The sequence below is a fragment of the Oncorhynchus keta genome, chromosome 33 (assembly GCF_023373465.1).
Source record: "Oncorhynchus keta strain PuntledgeMale-10-30-2019 chromosome 33, Oket_V2, whole genome shotgun sequence".
In the NCBI taxonomy this organism is placed as follows: Eukaryota; Metazoa; Chordata; class Actinopteri; order Salmoniformes; family Salmonidae; genus Oncorhynchus; species Oncorhynchus keta.
Window position 1 is genome coordinate 11,867,617 of NC_068453.1, and position 24,626 is coordinate 11,892,242.

Consider the following 24,626-nt stretch of genomic DNA (forward strand, 5'->3'; position numbering starts at 1 on the left):
CATGCCCAGTCATGTGAAATCCATGTATTTCATAGAAATAGAAATCCATAAGCTATTGGGCCGATAAACACAAGGTTACAGGTTCAAGTCCTACTATGGCCATTCTAGCCCTGATGAATACTAAACACAGCTAACATAGTACTTCACCACCATTTTACACAGTAAGCTCCTTTAATAGAGCTAAATGTCACTGCCCACTTGACTGAGATGAATGTCGAAGGCCACGGAGCAGAGAGCAAGGCCTGACAAACTGCACTTTACCAGACTACTTACTAGAGATCAGTAAATCTTCTTCCTATTGACTGCTGCTGGTTTTTCGATGCCGAGAGGCCACAAGATGAATTTCTGTAGGGCTGTTGACGTTGTTTACATCTAGTATCTCGTCTTCAACAGGCCCGGGGCTACTCGACAGGATGCTTTCAAGCTAACTACACAGAGAAGCAGCCTGTTGTGTTGGTATCGATTTCAGCCCCTCTGGAGTTGAACAGGAGGTTAATAGTAATGATACCAGAGGAGTGAATGTGTTTTCTGCTGGCGACTGATGTAGATAATGTTGTAGACGAATGTTGTTTTGTGTTGTTCAGCAACAGCCTCTTATACTACATCATGTCTGGCATAGCAAGTTTCCGGATGTTAATTGAATAAAGATCGGTGTGTGTGTGTGTGTGCGCGTGTGTGTGAGAGCGACGGGACGACGAGAAAGTTTAATTCAGTGTGCGTCAGTAGAAGCACACTTCTATTCCTTGCTATAATTTAGTATGGAGCTCATCTGCACCCGTTAGGAGGGCATTGAGTCGGACCATCCACAGTGCCCTTGACATGGCCGCAGCAGGGGCCGGGGATCCATACCAATCAAATGCAACTTAGAGGAGCTGTGCTGATCCGATAGGCCCGATCCCCCTGCTTACCGTCACAGGCGGAAAATCAATCCAGCGAGAGGAAGAGCCTAATTCAGTAGTGAGGTTTCAGAACGATCTAGGGAAAACACACCAGGCGTGGAGATATCTCATGCAGACACACACACACACACACATTGGCCGGTGCACGTATTAATGATCCTTCCTCACCGAACCCTGCACAAGATCTAACCTTTCTCAGCAGCATGAGATTGGACACTTGGATGACCCCTCCACTGACCCCCAGTGTGTGTGTGTGTGTGTGTGTGTGTGTGTGTGTGTGTGTGTGTGTATCCCTCCTTCCCTCCAGTGTTCAGGTGTTATCGATGTGCTCTCTGACTCCGACAGAAACTCATGCTGATGGAGAGAGCACCTTCCTGGTCGCGCACTTCCTAGCGCTATCCCTCCCTCTCCTCCCTTCCCTCTCTCTGCCCCTCTCCCACTCTCCTTTATCTTTATTATCTCTCATTCCCTGTCTCTTTTTTCTCTCCTTTTCTCCCGTCTCCTTACCTATCTCTCTTGCTTTAACTCTCACTCACACACACACCCAGACACACATGCACACCCAGATGGTGGTGCATTGCAGATCCAGGGGGAAGGAAGACAATAAGGAACCGTACCTGTAGCAGCAATCACATGCTACATCGTGCGGACTGCATCTGATACCGGTTCTCCTGTTCTGTTCAGCTTGAGTCTCTACACCCTACACCCCACAGTCATCTAAAGGACATTCTGGTTCTGTCCCAAATGGTACCCTGTTTCTATATGGTGCATTCCCTACAGAGTAGTGCACACTTAGGGAATAGGGGGTCGTTCAGGAGGCATGGTTTGTCTCATGTCGAGCACCTACTTATTATGCAGCCCACTTCAGACGTTGTGTTATCGCTTGATTCTATCCAGAGACCATTGAATGACTTTGCTTGGTTTTATTCAAACGTGTAAGTATGCTGCGGATATTTCCTATTTTCTTAGTCCAAAAACATGATGCTTCAGATTTGGCTCAACGTCGATGATGTTTTCCCTGTTGTGTTGCTCTTCTCTCTTTCTCTCTCCTTTTCGCCCTGGTCCGTCATCAGTCATCAGTCATCACCATGGAGGGATTGACTCGGAATGCAAGCAAGATATCAAACAGACTAGTGTCTCTTTCATCCTCTCAACTCAGACTGAGTGCCTCTCTTATCTAGAAACGTCGTGTTCTGTGGTTGCCTACCAACAACATCCCCTCTAGTACCGTAAGTCATTGTGACAACGCTCTGCGAAGTAACACGTTTAGGGACTGTTATTGGCCCGAGAAAATCTCATTTCAGTTGCTGTCGGGCTGTTGTGATTCAGTTTTCAATGAGCAGCTGAAGTGAATGTAGAAAAATAGCCACAACAAGTCTTTGAACACTTTGTAGGACAGATATCAAAAGACATCTTTACATTTAAATGTGTCCCACCATTTCTGCTCTGATGAATAGGATAGCCTTGGCCAACGTCACAAATGGCACAATATAGTGCACCTACAGGCCCTGGTCAAAAGGACCTGGTCTACATTGTGTTATTTAGTTTCTGTTTAATTTAATAAACTATAACTGACTAACATTGGAATTGGAGTTGATTCCAAGGCGATCCATAAAAGACCGTAAATACACAACTTGAAGCAACCACATATTTCGCCATGAAGCACGTTCTGATTGGCCAGTGAGAGGCCACGCCTCGACACACCCACCCGCTTGTTTATTCATCAAAACACATCCCTTTCGCGCCAACGCCAGCAAGTGCGCCGATAATTGTGATGGTGAAAATAGCTAAAATATTTCTGACACAAACCCTGGACCTACAGCGCTCCCACCTGCGCTTAGATTTACCATTCTGTTAGGTTTGTTAGAACAGAGCCCAGAGTGGTGTGACATGACACATAGTGCCTCCCACTACGCAGGTCACCTCCATTGTCCTCCATGAATCCTCGGGCGGTCTAATGAAAAGCTTGATAAGGTCTTCACTCTTCACCGTCAATGTTCATCTCTTCACTTTTATTCCTGAAAATATTTCCAAGGTCCCCTCCTTTTCAGTCTATGAGAAACCTTAATTGTAGTTCCGTGCGTGGGAAGGAAGGAATATAGCCTGTACTTTCACTTTCACACCGGGGTAAAACTTTGACAGAACACATTCAACTAAAACTGCAAAACCTTTTAGAGAATATACTCTTTTTATTTTTTATTTTTTAGATAATGGAACTTTTCAGAAAATCTCCCCAAAACCTCCAATGGATGGACGGAGAGCTAGAAGCGTGTATTTTTTTTCTTCTCTCCTCTTTTCTTCTCTGCACTTCATTTTTGTCTGTCAAATGAGTCATAGGGATACAAGCAGAGAGCTTTCATCCGTGTTCAGTGTTGAACATCAAGCCAAAATCATCTCTATTGTTCCCGGCTCCAGTATGTCTGTCTGTAGAGCGTGGTTGAATGGCATTGATGTGTTCTTATGATCATTTATTAACTACCCTGTCCCCTGACAGTGTGGAGTGAGAATCCCCCGCTTTAGCAAGAAAACATACACAAAGGACTGCTACACTTCCACTTTAGAACACTGGTGAGGATATTGACTGTATTGATCCAACTGCAACCCTCATGGTAGTGCTACGTTCATTGAAACTGGAAATTCACAGTGTAGCGGGTCTCAGTCTCAACATCCTGTATAACAGTCTTTTTTTTATCCACAAAAGCACAGGATGCTGGACAAAGAACTTGGGCAGAGAAATAGAACAATATCCACTCATTTTTTCCTGCCCTAACAAAAAGTTATTTATTGAGCTACAGTGCAGTAGTGGCAGCTCCTATATTTCGACCATATTGTGGTCTTGGTCGGGGCCACCCTACACGATGCTCCCCAGTACCATTCTATGGAGAGGGCAGAAGAGCCAAAACCAATTAGGCCCTGAGACGTGGAGACAGTGTGTGTGTGTGTGTGTGGGTGTGTGTAGAGCCGCGAGGAAAGGACACGGCCATGCTGAGCTATCTCATTACAGCCCGTCTTCACAGGGCCAGCTGATCTAGCTCTGACTGCTCAGGACAAGATGGATGCCTTCTCTACGGGAACCAGCCCGGGCTAACTAGCGAGGAATAATGGCTAGATGATGATCTTGACCCTAGCATGACAGCTATGCAGCCAGTTAGAGGGAAGAGAGAGGGGGATGGAGAGAGTAAGAAGAGGGATATACAATGCTGTGTGTAAGGTTTTTAGGACCTGTAGGTGAAATGAAATACAATCTAAATCGTATTCATATATAAGCTTCACATCACCTCGGATCTCAGTGTTATTATGTTTATGGTCTGCAGGAAAACCGAGCAGAGCGTGTTTAGTTGAGAGAGAGAGAGAGAGAGAGAGAGAGAGAGAGAGAGAGAGAGAGAGAGAGAGAGAGAGAGAGAGAGAGAGAGAGAGAGAGAGAGAGAGAGAGAGAGAGAGAGAGAGAGAGAGAGAGAGAGAGAGAGAGAGAGAGAGAGAGAGAGAGAGAGAGAGAGAGAGAGAGAGAGAGAGAGAGAGAGAGAGAGAGAGAGAGAGAGAGAGAGAGAGAGAGAGAGAGAGAGAAAGAGAACTTGACCCTAGCATGACAGCTATACAGCCAGTTAGCGGGGAGAGAGGGGAGAGGGGGAGAGGGGGAGAGAGAGAGAGAGAGAGAGAGAGAGAGAGAGAGAGAGAGAGAGAGAGAGAGAGAGAGAGGAGAGAAAGAGAACTTGACCCTAGCATGACAGCTATACAGCCAGTTAGCGGGGAGAGAGGGGGATGGAGAGAGTAAGAAGAGGGATATCAAATGAAAGAATCAAATTTTATTTGTCACATACACATGGTTAGCAGATGTTAATGCGAGTGTAGCGAAATGCTTGTGCCTCTAGTTCCGACAATACAGTAATAACCAACGAGTAATCTAACCTAACAATTCTAAAACTACTACCTTATACACACAAGTGTAAAGGGATAAAGAATATGTACATAAAGATATATGAATGAGTGATGGTCCAGAACGGCATAGGCAAGATGCAGTAGATGGTATAGAGTACAGTATTGTCATGACGTTGGCCTCTTTGAGTATAGCAACCCCTCTCCCTACCTCCCCCCTTGCCTCCTTCAACTAGGCTGCTGTGGTCAGAGATCATAAATTCCTGAGAAGACCTCATGGACACACAGTTATAGAGTCGTTTTTCATGGAGACAAAGGAAATCCTTCCACCTCACAGAACTTGAGGTACGAACAAATTTCGGAGAAAGTGTAAAAGATCGGTGAAGAATCCAGCTACGAACTGGTCCGGTTGTCACAACTTGGGAACGTCATGGGAGACGGTATGGCCACATTACCATAATGCTGTTTTTTAATAGCCTCAGATATGAGGTTTACATCTAATTGTTGAATAAGATGAATGAGTGAGTATGATACTGTTTAGACAATTTTACAATGTGATTTTGGACTGTTTAATGAAGGAAAACTCAAAGGGAATTGGATTTGAACTAAATCAGAGGACCGCCCCTGAACCCAGTTAGGGTCAGACATCCTGGACCGCCCCTGAGCCCAGTTAGGGTCAGACATCCTGGACCGCCCCTGAACCCAGTTAGGGTCAGACATCCTGGACCGCCCCTGAACCCAGTTAGGGTCAGACATCCTGGACCGCCCCTGAACCCAGTTAGGGTCAGACATCCTGGGACAGCCCTTTTCTGCCATTCTGAATAAAACCCAACTTTCTCCATTGGGAGGGGGACAAAGGTTGTAGACCATTGCTGAATCTTTTAACCATACCATACCACGTGGTTAAACTCTTCGTCTTCAGCTTAGGAATTCAGTATCATTGAACGCAAAGAACGACAACTGCCGAAACATCCATTCTATAACGAATGTCACTTTGAACTATTCCCTCTAACCGAGAGAGAGGGAGAGAGATGGACAATTCTACAAAAGACACAAACTTTTCACCAGCGATCAAGACGACACACTGAGCGTAAATATATATATTGATTGCAATTGTTCCCGAATGAGTGAGCGTTCATGTGTAAAGGATTAGCATTTTAATTGTTATAATTAACTCTGTAGTGACTGACTTCTTAGTCAACCCCTCTTCACAACGCTGTCTGTGTGGGTGGACCAATTCAGTTTGTTCGAGATGTGTACGCCCAGGAACTTAAAACTTACTACCCTCTCCACTACTGTCCCGTCGATGTGGATAGGGGGGTGCTCCCTCTGCTGTTTCCTGAAGTCCACAATCAACTCCTTTGTTTTGTTGACATTGAGTGTGAGGTTATTTTCCTGGCACCACACTCAGAGGGCCCTCACCTCCTCCCTGTAGATTGTCTCATCATTGTTGGTAATCAAGTCTACCACTGTAGTGTCGTCCGCAAACTTGATAATTGAGTTGGAGGTGTTCATGGCCACGCAGTCGTGGGTGAACAGTAAGTACAGGAGAGGGCTCAGAACGCACCCTTGTGGGGCCCCAGTCTTGAGGATCAGCGGGATGGAGATGTTGTTACCTACCCTCACCACCTGGGGGGGGGGGCGGCCCGTCAGGAAGTCCAGTACCCAGTTGCACAGGGCGGGGTCGAGACCCAGGGTCTCGAGCTTGATGACGAGTTTTGAGGGTACTATGGTGTTAAATGCTAAGCTGTAGTCGATGAACAGCATTCTCACATAGGTATTCCTCTTGTCCAGATGGGTTAGGGCAGTGTGTAGTGTGCTTACGATTGCTTCGTCTGTGGACCTATTGGGGCGTTAAGCAAATTGGAGTGGGTCTAGGGTGTCAGGTAGGGTGGAGGTGATATGGTCCTTGACTAGTCTCTCAAAGCACTGCATGATGACGGAAGTGAGTGCTACGGGGCGGTAGTCGTTTAGCTCAGTTACCTTAGCTTTCTTAGGAACAGGAACAATGGTGGCCCTCTTGAAGCATGCGGGAAAAGCAGACTGGGATAAGGATTGATTGAATATGTCCGTAAACACACCAGCCAGCTGATCTGCTCATGCTCTGAGGACACGGCTGGGGATGCCGTCTGGGCCTGCAGCCCTGCGAGGGTTAACACGTTTAAATGTTTTACTCACGTCGGCTGCAGTGAAGGAGAGCCCGCAGGTTTTGGTAGCGGGCCGTGTCAGTGGCACTGTATTGTCCTCAAAGCGAGCAGAAAAGTAATTTTGTCTGTAAAAAAAAAAAAAAAGAATTAAAAAAAAAAAAAAATCGGACCTTTTTTACAGAATAAATCACTTTTTTGCTCGCTTTGAGGGAGAGAGACAGAGAGACAGAGAGACAGAGAGACAGACAGACAGACAGACAGAGAGACAGACAGACAGACAGACAGACAGACAGACAGACAGACAGACAGACAGAGAGACAGAGAGACAGAGAGACAGACAGACAGACAGACAGACAGACAGACAGACAGACAGACAGACAGACAGACAGACAGACAGACAGACAGACAGACAGACAGACAGACAGACAGACAGACAGACAGAGAGAGAGAGAGTGTAACGTCTGCTTCCAACTCATACTCTCAAACACATAGATCCCCTGAATGCAGCTCACTTTCCAGATCCCAATCAGCCAAATTCTGATCACCTGTTCACACACCTGTATGTCATCATCACACACTATTTAGTTCAGTTCTTTGCTCCTCATCTTTGTGAGGTATTGTTTGTTTTTTTGACACACTTCTCTTCAGAGCTGTTTTTCCCATCATTTACTCCTCATGTGTATGAAAGGTTTTGCCTGCCTCACGAATGACACCTTTTGCCTATTCCCTGCCTGTACCTTAGCTTCGAATTACCTGTCATTCACCTATTGCCTGATTTCCTGGGTCGACGTTACTAGCCTTTTCCCTGCCTGTACTGTTGCCGTTTGGTCCCCCTGTGTATGGCCTGCTGCCTGCCCCTGGACTCAGCTACCTGCCTCCTCCTGTGGTCCTTTATTTTAAACACCTGCTGTGCCCTGCATTTGAAACCAGCTCTCTGTCTCCCTCGTGTTCATGAGAGAGAGAGAGCGAGAGAGAGAGAGAGAGAGAGAGAGAGAGAGAGAACTTGACCCTAGCATGACAGCTATACAGCCAGTTAGCGGGGAGAGAGGGGGATGGAGAGAGTAAGAAGAGGGATATACGAGGGGGGTATACGCTGTGTGTAAGTGAGAGAGCAGACAAATCATAAGAAAACAAAAAGATAATTACTTCAACAAGCCTTTGTACACTTTGTAGGACAGATATCAAAAGACATCTTTACTTCTTCAATCAGTCGCTCATATGAAGAAAATAAGGTACATTGGCAACCCTGCAGAACTAAAGTCTCCCAATGTTCTGACCTTCATCTCCGGTCTACTATTCCCTCTCTGTGCTTTGTCCCCATATTAACAGTATTACACAGCCTCAAACTGTGGATGAGCCACCGGATGGCTGGACAGGGGATACTGATGAGACTGAGACTGAATGGACGCTTCATTTGCTGCTGCCGCTCGCAGAAAATACCCCCCCGTACCTCTGTCTGCCTGTGTGTGTGTCCGTGTATGTGCGTGCGTGCGTGCGTGCGTGGCCGACCGCCGCCGCCCACTCACAACGTTAGAAGAGCAATCAATACCTGGAGATAAGTTCAATAAGCCGTAAATCTCAGACAGCTGTTTCAGGGAGACTTAAGGCATCGCTCTCTCTCTGCCGCTTGCCTGCCGGGCCACCACACACTGAACACTTCCTCAGCCCGGGTGACCAGAAGCTATCAGATAGCCATTGGAGGATTAATAGAATGTTAAGCCATGCGGTGTCGGCTGTGATTGTAAATGCATCCTTTTAATTCACTCTAAATACATTTTAACATGCTGGCATTAGACTAACTGACATCACCAGATGTATGGACCTGCAGATCTCGCTCCTCTGCCACAGTCACACCGTAATGAAATCAGCAAGTCCATTAGGCCTTTGTGATAAATGCGACATTACCTCATTGGCCTATGAGAGTTGTGTCGTGTGTGTGTGTGTGTGTGTGTGTGTGTGTGTGTGTCTGCTAAAGTCAGTAAACAGAGGAGGTATATCTGCTATGGCAGCTGGTCTCTCTAGCCTCCTGGATACGCACGGCTGCCTTCTCTCTTTCATTATGCACACTAACAATAGTGCTCTAGGAAACCCTTCTATATCCCCCTCTCCCTTTGCCCATCTCTCTCTCTCTCTCTCTCTCTCTCTCTCTCTCTCTCTCTCTCTCTCTCTCTGTCTCTCTCTCTCTGTCTCTCTCTCTCTGTCTCTCTCTCTCTGTCTCTCTCTCTCTCTCTCTCTCTCTCTCTCTCTCTCTCTCTCTCTCTCTCTCTCTCTCTCTCTCTCTCTCTCTCTCTCTCTCTCTCTCTCTCTGCTCTGTTCTGGGGAAGATAATCAAAAGACTTCCTCTTGAGAAGAAAGAGAGGAAGAGGAGAAGTCAACAGGAACGGGAGGCTTTTGTGAAGTTCAGACTGAGGGCCACTTAGTTTGGAGCTCCTCCAAAAAAGGTGTTTTCTTCAGCTGCGGTGTTTCGTAACTCTGTGATTAAATATCTTCCCTTGGCCTAATGATAGTAGGGCTTAGAGAAGCAGTGCAATGGTTTGGATGGTTTTGAAACTTGCCCGAGGCAGGCAAGAACTGCGAATGACCAACTAGGACAATAAAAAAAGACAGGCAAGTGATCAAATCTCAGACCAACTGGCAAATGTAAAGTACCTAAAGCATTCAGAGATCTTGAGGCAAAAACATCTTCGGTTGACATGGGGACTCTTGACGTTGAGTTTAGAGTCGAAAAAACCACCAAAACCACCATTACTCACCCGCCCACTTCTAAACTAAAACGGCACATGACCAATGGCTACACAGTCTCTGTGCTCCCTTCCACTGTGAAACACAACAAAAAGGCTGGCTCTGGCTCCTGCTTTCACGTCCTGATAAACTATATGCCACAGGTTTCTGGTAGTTTAATAATCATTATAATCAGCTGCCGTGTTGAGCCAAGAAGCACTCATCTCATTATAAACCCGGCAGATATTATCCCTCACCATATTAACTGCACGGATCGGCTACCAACATGATGCCTGCGGGGTGGATGGAGGGTTAGTGCACAGCGAAGAAAGGCTTCTGTATGCCAGAAGCATGTATGTAATGGATTGTAATCAAGTGTATTATTAGGCTAACGCATATGTCTTTTAGCAGAGAAGGGGGGGGGGGGTTAAGAAGAGAGCCACACGAAGACAAGAGAAAGATGGGAAGAGAGCCACACGAAGACAAGAGAAAGATGGGAAGAGAGCCACACGAAGACAAGAGAAAGATGGGAAGAGAGCCACACGAAGACAAGAGAAAGATGGGAAGAGAGCCACACGAAGACAAGAGAAAGATGGGAAGAGAGCCACACTAAGACAAGAGAAAGATGGAAAGAGAGCCACACGAAGACAAGAGAAAGATAGGAAGAGAGAGAGAGAGAGAGAGAGAGAGAGAGAGAGAGAGAGAATGAGGGAGGAGGAAAAGGGAGGATCAACCGTACATGTTTAGGAGGAGGAGGGAGTTGAGTTATTATTATCACAGAGATGTTTCCTCATCTGCCAGGTAGAGCCTCCCCTGAGGTAACCGGTTAGTGTGGGATAGAGGGATGGAGGGAGAATGGAGACGAAGATGTGTCCTCATTACTGCATGTGTGTGTTTGTGCATCCCTGCGTGCGTGCCTACGCGCATGCTTCTGTGCGTACGTGCATGTGTGTGTGTGTTGTCTCCCCCATTAGCAGTACAGATGTATGGCCCACACTGCTGGGTGCTGGCAGCCACTCTCTCTCATCTCCTCCTCTCAGCTCCTTCTTCCATGTAATGTTTAATTCATCTGGGTTGCAGGGTGATTTCTGCATCAGGCCTATCAAAACACTCTCTCTGTTTCTGTCACGATAGGGGAGTGGGGAGACTTTTGAACCCTCGTTCAGCCGGTCCCTCTCTCCTGTATTCTCCCCATCAGAGATTTTACCCATGCTAAAACACGTTCTCTCTCTCTCTCTCTCTCTCCGGGGATCCACAGGGAAGAGCTGTTGGCAGGGTATGCAGTGATTATCTCAGATTAGGAGGATGTTGCCTGTAGACACTGATCTTAGGTCTTTCTCCCCCTTAATGGTTTAGGTTAGGATTAGGAAAGAGTAAGCTGATCCTAGACCTGTGCCTTGTAACTGTATCTTCAGGGGTTTGCCTCCCTGCCTTTTAGTAGGAGTACAACTTACCTATAATCCGTTCTCTCTACCCACAAACTGCACAGCAGAAAGGCAACCTCACCTCAAACCAAACATAAGCCCGAGTGTCTGACTGGAGAAGATCAGGTTCAAACAACAGTTTTCCATCTGAAAAACCCTACTCTCTACTTCAGCTCTTGGTCTCATCTCACCATCGCCCACCACTAGCTGAAGACCTGTGTGTCGGTTAAAGGGGCCTCTGACCCCATTCTCCTTTGGGGGTTGTGTCTGGTCATGTGAGATGTTCTATAAAGACCAATGAGGGCGAGGTCGATGAAAGGACTTTGGTGTGTTGTTTTGCTCGTCCAGTTCAATGGTTGTTGCGGCTACCCACTGAAGGGTGAGTTTGCGGTTTGTCGTGTGTGTGTGTGTGTGTGTGTGTTGTGGTAAAGAAGGGTAAATGTTGTTGAATACACTGACACAGTGAAGGTCATGGTTAACGATGCAGAATCGTGTGAAATGTAAATGTCGATATCTCCATGGTACTACTTTCAGAAATGGCTCAGGGACCATGCTCCACTGACTTGTACTGCTGGGCTCCAATTGCCCTTATACGGGACATACTGAACAATTATGTGAGTCAGCTTGCTTGTATCCAGTAATCGTCATCAGAGTAGCTAATATGGTTTGGGACAGGCTCTTTCCGGAGATGACGTTTATGTGTGTCAGTGCGTGTCTGTGCATGTGTGTGCGCGCGTCCGTTTGTGTATGTGTGAGTGTGTAACTTGCATCAGTCGCGTCTGCATAATCGGCCTCGTTGGTTGGACAGGGAACAGTGAGAAATATTGGGCCGTATATTGACACCAATTTGCCGGGCAGAAATCCTTTCCTGAGGATGTGCCATGATTCATTTCCGCACGGATGAGATGGAGTCCTCTCCCGTTTGCAATGCATGTTCCCCCGCTGTTGTGCAAAGCGAGGGATGAACGGAGGGGAGAAGAGGAAGAGAAGAAGTTGTTCCCACTCACTGATAGTGTGATAGTATTCGTGTTCTGCTTCTCTACCAGCATCACGTGTGTGTGTGTGTGTGTGTGTGTGTGTGGGTGGGTCGGGGATTTATAGGGAGCTGTGTTGCACTGCTAGCCTTAACAAATTGTAGCCTGGGTGGCAGTATTGTAACAACCAGTCTGGACACTTCTCTCTCTGTTCTAATGATGCGAGGCAGGAGGAGACAGACAAACAGACAGGAGCAAGCGGCCAACGCCGGCGTCTGGCATCTTTGAGATGTGGTCGGCGGGGCTGTGTGGAGGCAGGTTAAAGATAGTGGTTTACCCAGAGTCCTCTGGAAATCTTCTCATTCATTACCACTGGAATATATATATATATATATACAGTGCCTTGCGAAAGTATTCGGCCCCCTTGAACTTTGCGACCTTTTGCCACATTTCAGGCTTCAAACATAAAGATATAAAACTGTAATTTTGCATGCCCAATTTTTCAGTTTTTGATTTGTTAAAAAGGTTTGAAATATCCAATAAATGTCGTTCCACTTCATGATTGTGTCCCACTTGTTGTTGATTCTTCACAAAAAAATACAGTTTTATATCTTTATGTTTGAAGCCTGAAATGTGGCAAAAGGTCGCAAAGTTCAAGGGGGCCGAATACTTTCGCAAGGCACTGTGTATATAGAGCGAGAGAGAGAGATAAAGGTTTTCTAGAGCACTATTGTTAGTGTGCATATTGAAAGAGAGAAGGCATCCGTGCGTATCCAGGAGGCCTGAGAGACCAGCTGCCATAGCAGATAGAGAGAGGAGTTTCCTTCTCTGTTTCACTACATTATCTCTGTCTTTCACTTTTTCTCTCTTTCTCTCTCTCGGTAGATCTCTCAACTTTGCCTTTCTCTCTTATTCTCCCAGTATCTATCTCCCAGCTACTCTCCCTTTCGTTCCGTCAGATATGCTAGATTGTTGGCATGACGTACAGCTTTCTGTAGGAATGTCAGTAAATGCACAACTCTTTTAAGATTTATATTTGTAATTACATTACTACTTTGATGGGCCAGATTCTCCACCCGCGCTGCTGCCGCGCTGAAATATTGGATTTCAAAGATTCATAAGAGGAGAGAGAACCAGAGATAGAAAGAGAGAGAGAGAGAGAGTGAGAGGGAGGGAGGGAGAGGAAGAGAGAGAGAGAGAGAACGGATGAGGAGGCTGTGAGTTTAGCATAATCGGTGGAGAGAAAAGCCCATCTGTGAAATACTTTGCGCCTGGGGTGGTTGAGGCTGTTCACACACACACACACACACACACACACACACACACACACACACACACACACACACACACACACACACACACACACACACACACACACTTTTTGCATAATTCATAAGTGTGACAGCTGAGCCCGGCTCGTTAGGGTGACAGGTATACACGAGGCTACTGAATGAACTTCTGAAAAAGATTCCCACTCTGTAAGAAACAGACCTTGTACCATAGCTGTATATATAAGGTGTATAGGTGTATATATATATACACACCATAGTTGTATATATAAGTTAGTCCAAAAATATTTTGTGCTGGACCAAATCATGTATTGGTGTGAAAAATGCAGAACTACAAAGATATTGTACAATCTTACAGTATGGTAAATTAGCTGTCTGTGTGATGAATGACGTACAGTGTGTCTTCTTGTTAATCCTTTCCCACCATCTCTGTCTTCCAGGAAGTGCCGGTACTCCAGTGGTGTTCAATGAGAACGGCGACGCCCCCGGACGGTACGACATTTTCCAGTACCAGAGCACCAACCGCTCTACCAGAGAGTACAAGGTCATAGGCACCTGGACCAACAAACTGCACCTAAATGTGAGACTAACATAATAGCAATATCTATCTTTTGTGATCTAGCGTTGTCATATTCAAAGGTATTCGTATAGAGCCTGGTCCCGGCTCTGTTTGTGCCTTCATGTCAACATGTTTGGCATGACATTGAACAACGACTTGACATAATAGCACAAACAGCTCGGAAATCGCACACATTTTATAGATATCAGCATTCATTCAAGGTCGAGTCTTGAAATTTCAGATTTCTATTCATTCGTTTATCATCCAGAACTTGTTTTCGTGTCATGTTTAGGTCCCATCTCTTCCCAGTGTTTTTTTGGCCTACATTCTTACAGTACTTCTGAGTAGTTTGTGTTCCTGCACGCATACAGTTACTGCTCAGTGCTTGACTTTCAGTGAGCACCTACTTGTTATTCAGCTGTTACTGATTGGAATACATACACACATGCGCACACACGAACATACACACAAACACACAAATACACACATACACGCACACTTTCTGCATCATTAATATATGTGACCTGAGCCCGGCTCGTTAGGGTGAAGAGAGAGAGAGAGCGGGAAGGGAGGAGAGGGAGGGATAGAGCTAGGAAGTGTGCGAGCAGGAAGGTCCTCTCTCCTCTCCATCAGCATGAGTTTCTGTCGGAGTCAGAGAGCACATCGATAACACCTGAACACTGGAGGGGGGAGGGACAGACAGACAGACAGACAGACAGACAGACAGACAGACAGACAGACAGAATCTGCTCTGGTTGTACATGCAGCGATCAGTCAGGCAGCACACATGCTGTACACCTACACCTAACAATGCTCAAGACCTATCTACATTTACATTTACATTTACATTTAAGTCATTTAGCAGACGCTCTTATCCAGAGCGACTTACAAATTGGTGCATTCACCTTATGACATCCAGTGGAACAGCCACTTTACAATAGTGCATCTAAATCTTTTAAGGGGGGTGAGAAGGATTACTTTATCCTATCCTAGGTATTCCTTAAAGAGGTGGGGTTTCAGGTGTCTCCGGAAGGTGGTGATTGACTCCGCTGTCCTGGCGTCGTGAGGGAGTGTGTTCCACCATTGGGGAGCCAGAGCAGCGAACAGTTTTGACTGGGCTGAGCGGGAACTGTACTTCCTCAGTGGTAGGGAGGCGAGCAGGCCAGAGGTGGATGAACGCAGTGCCCTTGTTTGGGTGTAGGGCCTGATCAGAGCCTGGAGGTACTGAGGTGCCGTTCCCCTCACAGCTCCGTAGGCAAGCACCATGGTCTTGTAGCGGATGCGAGCTTCAACTGGAAGCCAGTGGAGAGAGCGGAGGAGCGGGGTGACGTGAGAGTAAGTAAGGGAGTATCTGACTCCCCTTACTTACTGCTTACCTGCACGAATCATTGACAACGGTATAAGCGGATCAGTTCGGACTGTAGAAGCTAAATTGGCTGGACTCTGAAGACTTGAATACTTCAGAATTGCCTGGGAGGAAAATGGAAGTTAGGCTCAAATGCTGAACATTGTCTATTGAACTTCTCTTTTCTTCCAGGGCTGAATTTCTCTTGCGAGTTACATTTACATTTACATTTAAGTCATTTAGCAGACGCTCTTATCCAGAGCGACTTACAAATTGGTGCATTCACCTTATGACATCCAGTGGAACAGCCACTTTACAATAGTGCATCTAAATCTTTTAAGGGGGGTGAGAAGGATTAGGAGTTCACTTTGTTCTTCGATCTATGTACCTTGGCTGGACTGGGAGGCAGCAACAGACTACTATTCTCTCTCGGCCGGCTGCTGAGAACTAGAGCCAGCATATCCCCATTCCATAAACATTTAGTTTCCCCTTAACAGTGTTTTCAATTCAAGGTATCCAAAGAATTGAAGAAGGATTCACCAAAGTGCCGGAAGTGACTTTCTTCTGGTGGTTAAATCTCTTCCCTTCGGATCAGTTGTGCCATTGGACATGCTTTTCCTTCATAACATGCTCAAAATGCTTTATGGGATTACTTTAATGAGACCTAAAGTATTTTTTCAAAAGGTAACAATGATCAATTATACCCCAGAAAGTTCACGGCCAGGCTAAATGTGTTTTTGAGCGTTCATAATGCAAGCATTACTTTACCACAAAAGAACAGGAAGACATAATAGCACTAAAGGGAAATAAAGACACAAATCTAAAACTACATATACAGACAGGTTTCCTCTGCTCTCAGCAGAATCCCCAGCCAGCCAGTTTCCTCTAGTTCTGCTGGATCAGTGCTTTGTGTGCCTGTTCAGAGATAGAGAGAGGAACTCCGTTCCCATCACCCTGGGCTGTGTTATAAACATTTTATTAATACACACAAACTGCATCAGACTGATGCAGATGGCCAATTTGTGCCAGCTCTGATTAAACCAGTTTAATTTCTTCGAGATTTATGCCTAGCAGGCAGCACAAGGGAAATGATAAAAAGTTATTCTTTGGCTAATTACTTTGTGAGTTGCCCTTTGGGAAATGTTTATGCAGGTACAAACAGTTTAACAACGGTAGGCTTTGAAGAAAGCTGTTACACAGTCAGAACTATTCCAGTCAGAACGTTCGTTAGCCAGAAACAGTCTAGAATCACAACCCTTCTAGAACCAAAACCATAATTGAGTCCCAACCTATCTGTCCTCTGATTGGTCTCTCCTCTCTCCTGTGACCTTATGACCCCAGGTAGAGGCCATGCAGTGGCGGGCAGGCGACCCGTCCCTCCCGGCGTCTGTGTGCAGCGTGCCCTGCCGGATGGGTGAAAGGAAGAAGATTGTGAAGGGTGTGCCGTGCTGCTGGCACTGCGAGCGCTGCGAGGGCTATCACTTCCAGGCCAGCGAGTTCAGCTGTGAACTGTGTCCTTACGAACAGCGTCCTGACGCCAACCGAACGGGCTGCCAGAACATCCCCATCATCAAGCTGGAGTGGCACTCGCCCTGGGCCGTCATTCCCGTCTTTATCTCAATGCTAGGCATCATCGCCACCACCTTCGTTATCGTGACCTTCGTCCGCTACAACGAAACGCCCATCGTCAGGGCTTCCGGCCGTGAGATGAGCTACGTGCTGTTGACGGGCATTTTCCTGTGTTATGCAATCACCTTCCTGATGATCGCCGCGCCCGACGTGGGCGTGTGTTCCTTCAGGAGGATCTTTCTGGGTCTGGGGATGTGCTTCAGCTACGCGGCTCTCCTCACCAAGACCAACCGTATCCACCGCATCTTCGAGCAGGGGAAGAAGTCCGTCAGCGCCCCCCGGTTCATCTCCCCGGCCTCCCAGCTGGTCATCACCTTCTCTCTGATCTCGGTGCAGCTCCTGGGGGTGTTTGTATGGTTCGCTGTGGACCCGCCACACACCTTCGTGGACTACGGCGAGCAGCGGACCCAGGACCCGGCGGCGGCTCGAGGCGTGCTGAAGTGCGACATCTCCGACCTGTCCCTGATCTGCTCCTTGGGCTACTCCATCCTACTGATGGTCACATGCACTGTTTACGCCATCAAGACCAGGGGAGTGCCAGAGACCTTCAACGAGGCCAAGCCAATTGGATTTACCATGTACACTACCTGCATAATCTGGCTGGCGTTTATCCCCATCTTCTTCGGGACGGCACAGTCGGCGGAGAGGGTGAGTTGAACAGCTTTTATAACACACAAACACGCAAAAAAGTGGAGCCTGTCTGTTTCTAATGAATGGATGATTTTGGATAAATGGTCTCTTTCCCATCAGTCAGCTAGTGATTCAGAATGGAGCTGTCGTAATAGCTTAAGTCTAAAGCCCTCACCTTCCCATGTGAATAAGACTGGATTTTCTATCTGAGGGACTAGAGACAAGTCTTTGCAAGCTTTAATAAGAGGATCATATACAGGCTGTACTCCCTCTCTCTCTCTCTGGATCACTCTTTGTGTCAGTGTGGGTGTGTCAGGCCTGAACTTCAGAACATATTGCCTTACCTCTTGCCTCGGCTCTAGGCGGTAGATTGGCAAGGTATACACAGCCGAGCAGGGCTCTAGGAAGCTTGAGAAAACAAAAGGTAGTTCCTCTACATAACCTCTGACCTGCTGTGTGCTGGAGGTCAGGTTTGAGCTAGCTGCACTTGGAGAATGGCACTTCCAGGTCATTTGAAAAGGTTTTCTGCACAGTGGAATTTCAGTGAATGTTCCACTGCTGTTTGGCAGATGGTATATTTCAAATGCAACACCCCCACAATCTTAGAGACCGAGGGAACATTGCTGGGACACTGTACAACAATAAATACCCACAGGAGAGGAAAAGAGAGGGAGAGGAGAAGAAGGTCCTCATTAAAGCTCATCACCGAGTCACACCATCACCCATTTACTTTACTCTGTTGCCATGCGGCTGACACACACTTGTACGATGCTCCAATTAGCCTATAAACAATTGTTGTGTCGAGCACTGATGTTACTGGTAAAAACACACACAGCCAGCACAAACAGCAACAGCATTCTCAGTAATGGTGTTACTGGTAAAAACACACACAGCCAGCACGAACAGCAACAGCATTCTCAGTAACATTTCCAGAAACATTTGACTTGCTATGATGGTGATATGTTGTTTATCTACCTTAGTTGAATGCACTGACTGTAAATAGTAAGTCACACGGGTAAGAGTGTCTGCGAAATTACCAAATGTAAATGTGAAAATGAACGTACCAAAATGAATTGCAAAGCACACTGGGTATTAATTATTGGCTTTATTTTGGGGTGAAGCTCATTACAGTAATACTCAGCATGCTTTGCAATTGTTCATTTTTAGATTACATTTATATTTAGGTCATTTAGCAGATGCTCTTATCCCACCATAGTGCCATCAGGCTTCTGATACCAATGCAAGGTGAAAGGGGCCATAAAATGGCGAACAGCTAAAAAAAAAATAGCATAGAAAAGTATTTTGAAAATACAAATTACAGCCCCGGAAGGTATCGTACAAAATACATTGGAGTGTAGTTTAGCCCAGTGTAACACAAAATGACTGAATACTTAGAAGTAGTCAAAATACATATTTCAAATACATGTAACAGGAATACTGTCCATCTCTACACACACACACACACACACACACACACACACACACACACACACACACACACACACACACACACACACACACACACACACACACACACACACACACACACGCGTGCTGCATAAGTGATTTGATGTGTGGATGTGGCCCTGGGAAGAATAAGAGCTAAACAGAGCTGTGAATCTGATCATCACTTCCATGTCATTGTGGGATGTGATGACTGCGGAAGGCTGGTTAACATTTGAATCAAATGAGGGAACTGATTTGTGGGTTTTGACGCGTAGAAATGTCGGGCAATATAAGAGAGCCTGAGAACAAATTGGGTTTTGATTTTGCAAGGAGTGAACATGTAGATGCTGCTTGTCAAAATGAGGAGACTGATTCAGATGGTGATAATCGAAGTCTGTCGTTTTGAAACCGGCTGAGCGAAATGAACATACACACACACACACACACAAACATGCACCCAGGCCAGACTCGGATCACTATGTCCTCAGGGGTATTTCTATTCTGATGCTTAGATTGACCGTATTGATGTTCTCCAAACACAACCTCTTTTCTCATTGCCTGATGCAATATTCCTCATGTGTGTGTGTGTACGTGTATGTGTGTGTGTGTGTGTGTGTGTGTGTGTGTGTGTGTGTGTGTGTGTGTGTGTGTGTGTGTGTGTGTGTGTGTGTGTGTGTGTGTGTGTGTGTGTGTACGTGTATGTGTGTGTGTGTGTGTGTGTGTGTGTGTGTGTGCATGCGTGTACTGCATCTGCGCATGTGCACCCATGTTATATGCACTTTACACTCATTGGAATTCAAAGAGGACTTACAGTATTGATTGTAAATATCAAACTGCTTTATTGTCGTGGCTGGGGAGGCCTGGGATGCTTCCCAAATGGCACCCTATTCCCTATATACAGCACTATAAAGGCCTGGTCAAAAGTAGTGCACTTTATAGAGAAAAGGCTGCCATTTGCGAAAGGTCCGGAGACGGCTGTATGTATCAGGGGCCAGAATCAATGAAGGCAGAAGGTGGTCTCTTTATATAATGACTCTGTATGTACAGTGTCTATGACCAGATCAAAGGAGCTGCCTACCAACCACACTCATAACATCAACATCCTGGTTGTGTCCCGGCACCGTGTTCCCTATCTAGTGTACTACTTTTGATCAGGGCCCATAGCAGTGCGCTATGAAGGGAAATGGTGCCATTTGGGACTCAACCCCTTCCTGTTAGTGGATTGGCCGGAATTGAAATCAACAGTTTTGACAGGTAATCACTTGAATATCATACATATGTACATAAACAGTAGGCCTATGGTGCACGCTGATTGAATTCAGCCTGTTTCCCTACAACATAGACACTTGTGTAGCATATGATTTATACTTAATTAGATGTTGAGGCTACAGCACTTAGACTAAATTGAATCAACCTTAAATCTTCAGTGTTCACCTTCTAGGTGTACCCGTGGGGATGTTGGAGTGTAATGCAGTTGATGTTTTGTAACAGCAACACTATTCTACATAATTGTAAATGATAGTGCTTTGAACGCAGCTCACATGAAGCTCACTGCATGGTGCCTGAGGCGGAGAGGGGAAAGTGGCGGATGGAGGTAAAGCTTTGTCAGTAATGATGTAGTACCATTGGGATAGAGAGGGAAGAGGAAGAGAGGGTGGGGAGAGAAAGAGAGAGAGAGGCTGTAGTCAGGGTCAGACACAGACCGAAGGCAAGAGAGGAGGATATTCTAACACAACGTCTCTTGATGCCCTTCCCCGACCAGGCTCTAATAGCCCCGGTGAGACAAGGCTAGCCCCGGCAGAAACCCCCTCAGGACGTTATTATCGGTGGCTCTGCGTGAGTACGGAGGCTGGTGGCCGTTACTCATCATCCAGCCGAAGGATTTAACGGCCTGGGCCCACTGTAGACGCAGTGGCGCGCCCAGGTCATTACCGCGTTGAGTATGCAAACATTAAACTGGCCTAATCTGCTTGGTCCAATGGACTCTGTACCACACACCACTGAGGTGACTCCACAGGGTAGGAAGTAGAGATGGAGGAAGGCACAGAGAGGGAAAGAGCGGAGTAGAAGAAAGGAAGGGAGGGAAGGAGAAAAAAACAGAGACATAATGAGAGGGAGTAGTGAAAGAAGCTCTGAATCAGAGCTATAGATAATTCAGAGATGGATGAAGGGAGGGAAGGAGAAAGGGGAGGAGGGGAGATAGTCATTCTATCCCTCAGTCATTCTATCCCTCATTCTCTCTCTAGCTCAGAGAGCGGTAGAGAGAACAGGGACTCAGGAAGGGAGGAAAGGCTAATCCTTCAGAGGAGGAGTGGTAAAGATAAAGAGCAGAGTGATTCAGAGAGAGAGAGAGAGAGAGAGAGAGAGAGAGAGAGAGAGAGAGAGAGAGAGAGAGAGAGAGAGAGAGAGAGAGAGAGAGAGAGAGAGAGAGAGAGAGAGAGAGAGAGAGAGAGAGAGAGAGAGAGAGACTGTGTGAGTGTAATATTTACTGTTCACTTTTTTTTCCACTTTTGTTTATCCATTTCACTTGCATTGGCAATGCAAACATATATGTCCCATGCCAATAAAGCCCCTTGAATTGAATTGAGAGCGATGGAGAGAGAGTGACAGAGAAAGAGAGAGAAGAGAAAGAGACAGAGAGGAGGCTGAGAGAGACTGAGAACCCCAATCCACAAAAGTGGAGACAAATTTGACCCCAGTAACTACCGTGGGAAAAATATCCTCTGTGTACATCGTAAAACAAACGAATGCATGCAGAGTAAAATTAGGCCGATACCCACTAATTATCAGTCCAGAAAAGAGACGTTAAATTCTACAACCACCTTAACCTTCCATGACAAAGCCATCACCTACAGAGAGATGAACCTGGAGAAGAGTCCCCTAAGCAAGCTGGTTCTGGGGCTCTGTTCACAAACACAACAGACCCCACAGAGCCCCAGGATAGCAACACAATTAGACCGAACCAAATCATGAGAAAACATAAAGATTATTACTTGACACATTGGATACAATTAACAAAAAAACTGAGCAAACTAGAATGCTATTTTGCCCTTAACAGAGAGTACACAGCGACTGACCAGCATTTCGAAATTCTCTGTATTATTTGATCACATATACGGAAACACATTGAAAAAAGCGCCATTCATTTTCCAAACGGAGTATATTGTGCACTGTAATTGAACAATCCTGATGGGATTTGGAACATTCTTGGCAAACTTCAGTAGAAGGAGACGGTGTCAGATCCCACCATCGAACACAGAGATGCAGCAGACTCCACCATACCTGATAACTGACCCAAACTTAAGGAAAGCTGTGACTATGTACAGACTCGGTGAGCATAGCCTTGCTATTGAGACAGGCTCCCGTTGGCAGACTTGGCTCTCAAGAGAAGACAGGCTATGTGCACACTGCCCACAAAATAAGGTGGAAACTGAGCTGCACTCGCTAACCTCCTGCGAAATGTATGACCATATTAGAGACAAATATTTCCCTCAGATTACTCAGATACAATTTACAAACCCAATTTAATAATCTCCAATATCTATTGGGTGAAATACCAGTGTGCATCACAGCAGCAACCACACCATTGTAAATACATCCCATATTTATGTTTTTTATTTTCCCTTTTGTACTTTAACTATTTGTACATAATTTGACACTTGTAATATGAGAGAGAGAGAGAGAGAGAGAGAGAGAGAGAGAGAGAGAGAGAGAGAGAGACTAAAGTATCTAGCAAATGGCACGGTCAGGAGCATCAGGAGCTGCAGTTTAGGCCCAGTGCTCTAGGGAGATTTCACAGAAAGCTTAGCAGGGGTTAGGTCAGAACTGGAATGATTCAGCTAACATCACAACTCTGTTGTTGGGTTACTCTAGTTGTACTGTATATTGCACTATTGTAGGTATCCAACCAGACACAACCAAGCACAAACACACACTGGGCTTGGCCATATCGGCCTAGTTTTGTTTGACAGAGATATCATGATGTCAGCTATTTTCAAACAGCATTTCAAAAATCTCTGTATTGTTTGGTCACATGTACGGAAACACATTGAAAAAAAGCGCCATTCATTTTCTAAACGGAATATTTTGTGGACTGTAGTTGAACAATCCTGATGGGATTTGGAACATTCTTGGCAAACTTCAGTAGAAGGAGACGGTGTCAGATCCCACCATCGAACACAGAGATGCAGCAGACTCCACCATGGGAGACCCCCCTACACACACACACACACACACACACACACACCCTCGGAAAAAGAAAAACGTACAAACGGATAAACGACACGCATTCGTCTTGGGAGAACGAAACCCCAACTCTTTTAAAGCAGCGACGGGGAGCACTCATTTTTACATTGCCTTCACTGAACGACTATGACAACTGACAAAAATAAACATCAAAATGTGAACCGAATGTTCCCCTAGAACGGTTGCTATTGTTCTTCTCACTCACTCTGCAGACAAGACATATTGGAAATGTCAAGCGCATTACAGACGCTGTCTGCATGACTGGGACGTTTCAGAGGGATAATTCTGGGAAATTACAGAAGGAGTCAAGTCTGTGTGTGTGTGTGTGTGTGTGTGTGTGTGTGTGTGTGTGTGTGTGTGTGTGTGTGTGTGTGTGTGTGTGTGTGTGTGTGTGTGTGTGTGTGTGTGTGTGTGTGTGTGTGTGTGTCAAATCATAGGACATGGCAGATCAGTAACAACACAGTACAGCACACTGCCTGCTGGCTCCTCATACCTGTAAGATACTGTACTGTACGGGAGGATTTAGTGAACTAGCACTTATTGGGCTCGCCTGCCTTAGTTTTAGGGCTCTGGGGAGGTCTGCGAGAGTGTGTGGAAGGTGTATGGTGATGTGTGAGGTGATCGGGTTGAGTAGGTGAGAGTATGGGGATTTCATGGGGATAGTGTGAGTGAGTTTTTGTCCTACCTGCCTTCGTTGGCGACAGGCCCCTTGTGTGTGTATGTGTGTGTGTGTGTGTGTGTGAGTGCATGTCTGGTGGCAGTACCAGACCCATCAGGCCCATCAGCCTGCCTCATGGCTGGGGGACTACTTGGTCGTTTGTGTGTGTGTGTGTGTGTGTGTGTGTGTGTGTTTGTACTGAGTTGTGTGATTCACAGAAACAGATGTGTGCCATCCTCACTTCTATCACACTGATCATGTGGTGATACACCTATGACAGCAGCAGAGAGACAATGCAGCTACACTATCCGGCTGTGACCAGACCAGAACCGAACAGATCCGAACCGTACGAAGACGGCAGAACTGAACCTGCACATCATCACTGTCAGACCTGCGAGAGTAATGGACGGGGAGTCACTGTTACGGACATGGGCCCAGACTTGTTGTGCTGTCGCGTCCCTCTGTCTCACACAGAGTCCTCTGGGGACATGTGTCCACAGCCTGTGGTAGAGACTGAGTCAACTGAGCAAAATATCGCCGCTCATAATTAGATCATGTCGATTTAGAAGGCTAGTATGAAACGATGGTGAATTGAATATGCTAAGCGGATTTGAGAGAAACTCTTAGCTTGTTTACCGTGACTTGTTGTTGTGTGAGTTTTAATTTGGGGATTGGACTTGTTTTCACCCTGTACTGAATGTTGATGGCTTTCCTTGCATATTTTCTTCTAAGGAGTGCGAGCAGACCCAGTGAGTCAATTAGACAAAGATCAATCAGAGGAATAACA

General features: G+C 46.1%; 1 protein-coding gene across 3 annotated transcripts in view; it reads left to right on the forward strand.

Annotated features, from left to right (window-relative positions):
• Nucleotides 1-24,626, forward strand: part of LOC118365943 (metabotropic glutamate receptor 8-like) — a 308,531-nt gene that overhangs the window by 264,981 nt on the left and 18,924 nt on the right. For all 3 annotated transcript variants that reach the window (XM_052491908.1, XM_052491907.1, XM_052491910.1), the window contains 2 exons: nucleotides 13,768-13,907; nucleotides 16,573-17,508. In XM_052491908.1, the coding sequence (XP_052347868.1) occupies nucleotides 13,768-13,907; nucleotides 16,573-17,508 (1,076 nt within the window). The remainder of the gene's footprint in view (nucleotides 1-13,767; nucleotides 13,908-16,572; nucleotides 17,509-24,626) is intronic.